Consider the following 8679-nt stretch of genomic DNA (forward strand, 5'->3'; position numbering starts at 1 on the left):
TTACGCACAATGCAGGCACTGCCTGATGCAAATAATCACGCAAAGGGTATATAAAATAAACTAAATCCAACGAAATAATAAAGTGCAGTAACTAACTAAAAAAGGACATTATTACCTTACAAAACCTCGAAATGTTTGACAATGTCTTTTTCTTAGTGGAATTAAACAAGGTAAAGGATACTTCCTATAAGTTTTTCGAGAAATCTTTTACGTTCTGTCATAAAGAAGGGACATACAAACAAATAATGAAATTCATCACCAGTATCATTTTAATATCGTTTCGATATCTTAATATCATTTTAACTCTTAATGTGCCAGACCCAAAACCCCTAACGTGCCAGACGTTTTTACCCAACGCCAGAAAGTTTGCGAACTGGATTGACAATGTAATTTAAAACTGCCATATCTTTGAAACTTTTGACTGTTTTGAATTGCGTTCTCCACATCAAATATCAAGAAATAATTGGTCTTTCGTGTCATGTAGTCAGTTTGCTGTAATATCTATCTGAACCTGAAATATTGCAGAAATAATTGATATCATTAAAAAATTAATATAAATGTTTGTGTAGTATGTAAAGAAAGAGTCAGTCGTCATTTTTCTTCAATAGAACCCTCCCTTGACTCTGTGAGAAAGTTTTAGAGCTACATTTCCTCTTTCAAATGATAAAAAATTTGTCTTCTAGAGAACGTTATAATTCCAAAGATATTGGCAGTTCAATTTGTCTTTTCAATTTCTTTTTCTGCCTCGGTAACTCATTCCCAAATCTGAGTCCTTTAGTCCCAGATATTGTATTTGAAACTAAAGTAAATCCCGGGTCCTGGAATAGTGTCTTTTGTCCACTTGAGAAGGAAGCACCTACTAATCCTTCTTTTGTCTATGCAGACTGCGGGCGGGCGCACTCTATTGAAATCGGCAGACCTTTGTTTACAGGTCTACTTTCCGTCCGCGGTACATGTGCATAGACAAGAACAAAAGCGTGTTTTTCCTTTGTATATGCTAGCATGGGGACGATTAGTGAAGTTCACCAAGACAAAAGGATGAAAGACTTGACCGCTGAACGAAAGCTTGAACCTCTTTGAGGGACAAAATGAAAGCCTCTCCCGCAGGAGAGCACCCAAGCAGAACAATGCGAGTGGAAATGCATAGACAACACACGCATATATTCAGTAGCATACACACGCGTGGTTTATCAATGAGAATTTTGATCTATACACAGCTCGCAGAGGGTGCGCTCTCTGCAGATTTTCCCGACGCGAAAAAAATACATCTAGCTGAAAAAAACACGTATTTACTCAAAAATTTCCTATGTAAGTATACTCATATTTTTAGTGGAAACGATGGCTATGCTAATCAGCTACCAGTACATATCAGTGGCAGTTTCTTGGTGTAACATATTATGGTACCACAACAACTTAAATGACCAATGTTTTTCTTGCTCTTCTTAGTCGCCGATCGGCGACCATGGCACGTCAGGACTAAGGTCGCCGTTCGGCGACCATGGCACGTTAAGAGTTAATATCATTTTAATATCGTGGACTTTTGATATCGCATGGACGTACATGCGTGCAGCGCCTCCCCGATAAATCGGATCGGATCGGATCGGAGTTCAGTGATGGGATCATTACCAAACTGCGAGTCCGATCCGAATCCTGTCCTGCAAATGCATGTAATCAGATCGTAAATAATTATCAGAGAATTATGATTTGTAAATTTGTAAATAAAATATAAAACATATCAAAATATTTTTGTACTTTTTAATTCATTATATGGTGAGATTACACTAAACAGTAATTGTTTAAAAAGTCTTTGAAATAAAAAAAAAACCAAAAGAAACAGGACGAGCCTGATCAAATCTCTCTCTCTCTCTTCGCACATTTTCCTCCGCGAACATGGTATGACTGTAAACCTCTCACAAATTTCTTGAAATTTGTACTGCTCTGAGGTGTGATGGACAAAATGACAAAGATCTGATAAATAAGACAATTTGCCTACACTCCCATTATCCTTGTGAAATGCAATCAATATTTATTATTATGTTATCGTGTGATTTACATGTAAACCTACGGCACGTTCGCAGTGGTCACAGGCCAGCCGGCTATGCGCTATGCTGTGCTACGTGAGTTCCTTTGATTGTAGGCTGTTAGTGTTTAGTGTATATGCTATGGCGTCCATTAGTAGGACTGCATTCATGATGTGCACGTGTTGTGCATACGTGTGCGTGAAGGATTTGTGGAGATGCACTCTGGCTTCATTACATTACCACTATTCCAGTCTCCTTTATCATACCAGAAAGTTATTCTTGGGCGCTTTGGGCACTATCAAAATACTCGTACTCGTACGCTGGTCTCCTTACTGCCTTCCTGTCCCGGCCATTCCACATTTATAACTCGTATAAAAAAGATCAAAGACTTTTCTTACTAACGTTACTTATTTAGTTAAGAGTGAAGCCCCCAGTTTTCAGCCGGCCTCCAGAATCTGGACACTTATCCCTTATCGCACGCAAGCCAGGAAATTATATGTCTCAACACACACACATCACATTATTTCACATACTTGCACAATCATTCACAACAGGAATGTGTTGGTCACCTCCAAAAATCCATCTAAAATCTTACTTTTTATTCTCGGTTAGAGTAGACGTCTAAACCACCAGTTTTTAGACACTTGACATAACCATTCAGCTTTTCTGTATGACTAAAATAATACATACAAAATCATATTTACAACAATGTAAAATATATTAAACTATTTTTATCCCAATGTTGATTTTTTTTTAACTACATCATAGAATTCACAAAATCCCGAAATATATCACCTTGATAATCCACTTGCATCCGTCTGGCCCCTCCAGAATCTGGATGTGCGCTATGCGCGTTTAATGTCAGTGCACGTACAAGGCGGCTGAAAAATGTGCCTTGTCATACCTTGTTGGCACAAGGTTGCATCGGGGACGTCGCGGCACCCGTTGGTGTCCGAATTCTGGCGAGTGAGCACTTGCATTCAACCCCTGTTCATTTAGCCACTGCATCGGCACATGCGGAGATTTTGTTTAAATCTTTTGTGATTTTGCGGATACCATCACACTCTTGTGAGTCTTGAGCTTGCGATAAGCAAAATATATTGTAACAGAACGGCGTATTTTTCAATTTTCAGCACTTTTTCGGCGACCCTGATTCTTAACACTGGACTTCATTCGCGCACACTTTGGAAAAGTTGAGTCTGTCGTAATATTATGTGATTTCTAGCCTGCAGTATGTTGTTTAAACATTCTCTTACCTTGGTCCATATTTGGCAGAATGATAGTGTTACAGTTTAGTGTAAATTCTGATTCATCTCATAAAGCTTGTCAATGAAGTGATGGCCTTGGTAGCCAACAGTAGCATTTTCTTTTTTCTCTCTTTCCATGTCCAATCTGCAGCCTCCCAAGAAGGACTCCAAGCAGTCGTCCAAGTCCTCCAAGCCAGCTGCTAAGTCTAGCAGTGGAGGCAAGGCCAAGAAGAAGGTATGAGCATCATCTAGCGTGAAATCTGTGCAATATTGTAGTACCCGGTACTAGAGAAGGTCGCTTTGTCTGTGAGAGCCTTTTGTTTTGTGTTCTGTTTTTGTTTTTGTTTTGTTTTTGTTTTTGTTTGTTTTTTGCTTTCTGCTAGTAAACTCAGAGGGAGATAGTGTTTAGTGTAATATCATAAAAATGTTTCAAACACCCAAACTCTCCACATTTATAAAAAGAAGAAGATTGTAATGATATACTGTATCTTCTTTTGATGGATGAAGTGAATTTGTGTTAATAATGGTCATGTCATCTTTCGTGTAACGCTCGCCTTACTGAGTATTTTGTGTGTACTGGTAGGTCCTGACCCAAGTTACCGTACTTTCTTACAAGTTTTAGCAAACAGCATTATTTCTGCATACTCCATTTGTTATAAGACCAACCATTGTAAATTGCCTTGAGATGTAGCACAAAGCAACTCATCTCTCTCTTTTTACTTACCATCTGTTTTGCTTATCGATTGTCAAATTCTTGTGAATGCGGTGTATTTTGCTTCATTTGATTGATTGCTTTACTGTGTTGTCATTGGATAAAGTTATCTGGTATAGATTGTGAAAACCATTACCTGTTACTTCTTTGTTCTTGCCGCAGTATGGTCCTATATTACTGTATATCTTTTATGTTGCTAGTGAGGGGACAAAATAAGTAAAAGATAGCGAGGGGATGAAGTGCTCATCCATTACACTCTGTTTATTGCATACCATAATTGCTCAAAAAAGGAAAGATACTTGAAAGTGTTTAGAATATTTAGAATCACCAATACTGATGCCCCAATGCAATCATGACTTTGTGCAGATGTATGATAGTCTTCCAGTTTAGCTCCGTGTAGAAAACATTACTAATTTAAATCTCCTGTATGTCAGTTATACTTACAAACATTGTATTGTATTATTCTTATTTTCCATGTGCTTTGATTACCCGAGTAGAAGTGGTCAAAGGGCAAAGTTCGTGACAAGCTCAACAACCTGGTGATGTTTGACAAGGCCACCTATGACAAGCTGTACAAGGAAGTCCCTACCTACAAGCTGATCACACCATCCGTGGTCTCTGAGCGTCTCAAGATCCGCGGCTCCCTCGCTAGGTATGCCCTGGAGGAGCTCCTGAGGAAAGGTAAGACATCATATTTCGTCGTTGGAGTGACAAAACCTTGTATACATCTCAAGTTTTGGTGAAAATGACTATTTTGGGGTTTGTTGTTAGATACTGGTAATCAGTTTAGTGATGCTGTCACCCTACCCTTGTCCAAATCTTTGCTGTCTTACCCCCAAAGTGAAGCCACCATGGCATGTCAAAGGAAAGATGATCCCAATTATAGGGCTTTTTGGCTGTCATGTTTTGTCTTTTCACTCTCCTGAACATGTGGCATTTTGAGATTCAAGTGTTTTTCTTTCCAACAGCGATATACAGTACTCCCTATAATTTTTCTGCGCATGTATGGTTTATCAGAAAGTTTTGGTTAGAAGGGATCAAGTATTTTCAAGGGGTGTATCACTGTAGCAACTGTGTGACTTGAGCGTACAAACTTTGTATCAAATTGTGAGAAGGAATTGAGTCAGAAATTCTCGCCACTCGCGTGTAAAGTTTGTATGTGTAGAAGTCAAAACTGCGATGTCAAATTAACAGTATTGTGTTCATTATCCTTTTAAAATGATGTTCCTTGTAGGCACTGATAATGGACTAGAAGGTAGCTTTTCGAATCAAAGAAGCACACACATAAAAAAATCCTGTCAAATATTTGATGTAGTATCACTGAAGGGAACTACATTTGTACCAGAGTTTAGTGTTGCAGAGAATAATTTTCCTCTATACAATTTGCTATGCATTCTTGATACACATTTTGACTGCTTGTGCTATACAAAATTCCCTGTGTGTAGCAGGTTTTTTTTTTACATAGGACTGTACAGAACTTTGTTAAAAGTATATTTCCATCTATCAAAATTGCTAATAAAATTTGAAATATAAAATCATTCTGTGAGGAGTTTGTTGGTTTTGTTGCTTGTGCTTTGTATTGTTTTGAATGCACCAGGCATTGTCTGCCAATAACCTGGATATGGTTTGGATTTGCACTGTGCCAAGAGGAATAAGAAGTGTGGTACGGAACCACCACACTTGGTGTTGGTAGAACTACCACTGTGAAATCTTTTTTTGGCAGTGGGAAATATTTTCAATGTTCCTACCTCAGTTGGAGATGTTGGTCGTCATGTTTTATACCTGTTTAAATGACTTGTTCATTTTCTCTGTATCACTGTCTCAAATTTTTCTCTTTGTCTTCCTTCATCTAATGTGGCTATGTTTCACATGCTTTCTCTGAACACTTTTTGCATTCTGTCTTCTGCATCTTGTGCCTTTGTAACTGTCTCTTTCTATCTTTCTCTGTCCCATGTAATCTGTCTTTCACCTTTCTTTTGTCCATTTTTCTCCTCTCATCCAGGGCTGCCCAGTAACCTCTATTTCCATTTTTTATTGGTCCACTCCAGAAAAAGTTACCGGTCCGAGAGCAATTTTTACTGGTCAGGGACTGTCGGACCAGTGCCAGTGTGAAGCATTGTCTTATCTCTGTGTCTCTGTTTCTCTCACTTGCGTCTCACAGGTCTGATTAAGCTGGTGGTGAAGCACCACTCCCAGATCATCTACACTCGTAACCCCAAGGGTCAGGAGGCGTAGGTCGTCTAGCGAGGGCAGCAGAGGGGGGCCATGAAGACCTTGGGCTACCCCCCGCAGGGGTGTACAGAATGAAGCTTGATTGGTACCTGGTGATGTATAATAAATGACTCAGTGTATACAGAGGAATTACTGTTGTGCTGTCTTCAGTTCTTTTCAGAGTTCTCAATGTGTGTCAGAATTTGCCCTGGCTGCAGCTGTATTTGTGAATCACTTATTTCTAACTTCCACATTGTAGGAAAGTCTAAGAAGGGCTCTATCTCTGTATTAAAAATATGTCCCACCAGTGGACTTATGTATATATTGGGTTGTTGGCTTTGTTTTCAGCTGGTGGGTGGGGGGGGGGGGGGGGGGGAGACATACAGGCATTCAGAATATTTTTGTGAAGAAATCTAGGAGGAACCTTAGAATGAACTAGAAAAAGAGAATACTTCTGGTTCACCTTTTTTTTTTTGAGGGGGGGGGGGGATGGTCATAGATTTTGGGAAACACAACATCAAACTTGAGATTTTGTGTATGTAGAATCAGATGAGAGGTAGATAGACCTCTATATTTTTGATGAAATTTGATGTGGAGAGATTTTGCTGCTCGCAGGCTTACACCAAGCTGAGAATTTAAAGAAAAAACATTTTCTGTTCCTGAATGCAGGGATGCAGCTGTCTGACTGTGGTGTCGCAGTGTGTTTGTTTTACTGGTATACACTGTTTCTGTATTTGAGTGTGCATGCAAGTGTGTACATGTATGTGATTAATTGTGAAGTTGTTTTTGAGTTGAATTGGTGTGGTATGGTAATGTGACATAATGACTTGACTGGTAACACATTATGTTGTGATGATGTTGTGGTAGTTTCAAACTTTGTATGAGGTGATGCAGTGATTTTGTGAAATTAAAGAGTACTTGGGATTTTCTGCAGTGAGTCAAATTAGTGATAACAATTTCGTGGTGTTGTATCTGGTACTGTACTGAAGATATTGACTGTAAAGTGAAGACTCAACCTCTAAATTATCATGGGAGGTGCAAAGACTACCTCCCTGATTCAATATGCCTGCGGTTACCTACAAACACACATACAATACTACACGTACATACACACACATGTTCACACAAGCACTGTTCAAATGTACATCAGAAGTACATCATGAATACACATGTGAGACATTATTGACTGTTTATGTTGTAGACTTAGATGTGATACTGAATACAATCTTTGTACATAATGCATATCAGTATGCGTTTAATCATGGAGGGTTACATTAACTTTGCAGTAGCGTCATGACCATTCTTTTCTAGGTAATTTTGAGGGGGGGTGGTGGTGCCCTAGGAGGCTTTCCTCGACATTCCGTGCAATACAATATCTCTCCGTCACTAAAAGCTATCGCAATGTTTCATGACCTTATTCTTTCAAGTCTCCTGCATCTTTTGATACAAAATTTGTTTTGATATTGTGCATAAATTCAAATCTGAACAAAAATTGCTCAGACACATGAATTCATGCACAATTTCAATGCAAACTTAGCTTTCAGCCAAATTTTATAAAAATGTGATTATTTTTTATTTATTGATTAAAATGAATTACATGTATTAGCGCATTTTCATGTTCAGAACAGAATTACTGACAAATTTCATTAAGAAAACAAAGGAAAAAACACCGAAAAACAAAGTAAAACATAATAGAAAACAAAATACGAAATTTGTTTTGACGGCACGTCTTTCCCTTACAATTTGCTAAGAACAGTAGAAAGAAAGAACATCAGAATATGCCCTTTTGGAGCTTAATTTAGTGATTGGTAGTAAACCTAGACTTTTATCCTGAACTGTCCAATTCAGACCATTTCTGAAATATTAGTAGATCCATGCATTAAATGAGTTTTCCAGTGCTACTAACTTTCACTGAATAAACCTATTGACAGCCATAATTTCCATGTTATATGCCAGTCCCCCACATTTAAGTTGGGAGGAGGGATTGTTAGCAATTGTCAAATTGTATAAAAAAAAAAATTACAACGGTACCCTCCGCTATGATAATTTTAAAAATAGTGTATCCATCCAAATACAATTTCAGGGTATGAAACTACAACTCATCGCCCACATCTTACAGAAAATCCAATTTGATTTGCTTCAGTAGTCGAAGGGTGCGTTTATCAACTCTTTTTCTCGGCAGAAACAGGTTTTCCAAACAGCTTTCAAGGAATTTTTACGAGTTGATAAACGCAAAGCTGTTTTGAAAGCCCTTTAGGAAAGCCTTTTCGAAAGCCGCAAATTTGTGGCTTTCCAAACAGGTTTCCTAAACAGGTTTTCATAAATCTGTTTGTAAAAGCCTTTTGAAGTTGATAAACGCAAAGCTGTTTCGAAACGGCTTTGTACATTGTAGTATTGTACTGCAGTTACGAACAATGCACGCCTTATATGACCTCCTCGGGTCGCAATGCAGCTGTGCAGTGACAGGCCAGTTATATCGTGTTCGCGA

General features: G+C 38.5%; 1 protein-coding gene across 1 annotated transcript; it reads left to right on the forward strand.

Moving 5' to 3' along the window:
- Positions 1-1866: 1866 nt before the first annotated feature.
- LOC139733625 (small ribosomal subunit protein eS25-like) lies at positions 1867-6341 on the forward strand. The gene is made up of 4 exons (XM_071644436.1): positions 1867-1893; positions 3420-3503; positions 4478-4661; positions 6142-6341. Exons 1-4 carry the CDS (start codon positions 1891-1893, stop codon positions 6213-6215), a joined length of 345 nt encoding a protein of 114 aa, XP_071500537.1. The 5' UTR covers positions 1867-1890; the 3' UTR covers positions 6216-6341.
- Positions 6342-8679: the final 2338 nt, after the last annotated feature.

This window comes from Diadema antillarum, unplaced genomic scaffold (genome assembly GCF_040938485.1).
Source record: "Diadema antillarum isolate AM-2024a unplaced genomic scaffold, OU_Dant_1.0 seq00000485_RagTag, whole genome shotgun sequence".
Classification (NCBI taxonomy): Eukaryota; Metazoa; Echinodermata; class Echinoidea; order Diadematoida; family Diadematidae; genus Diadema; species Diadema antillarum.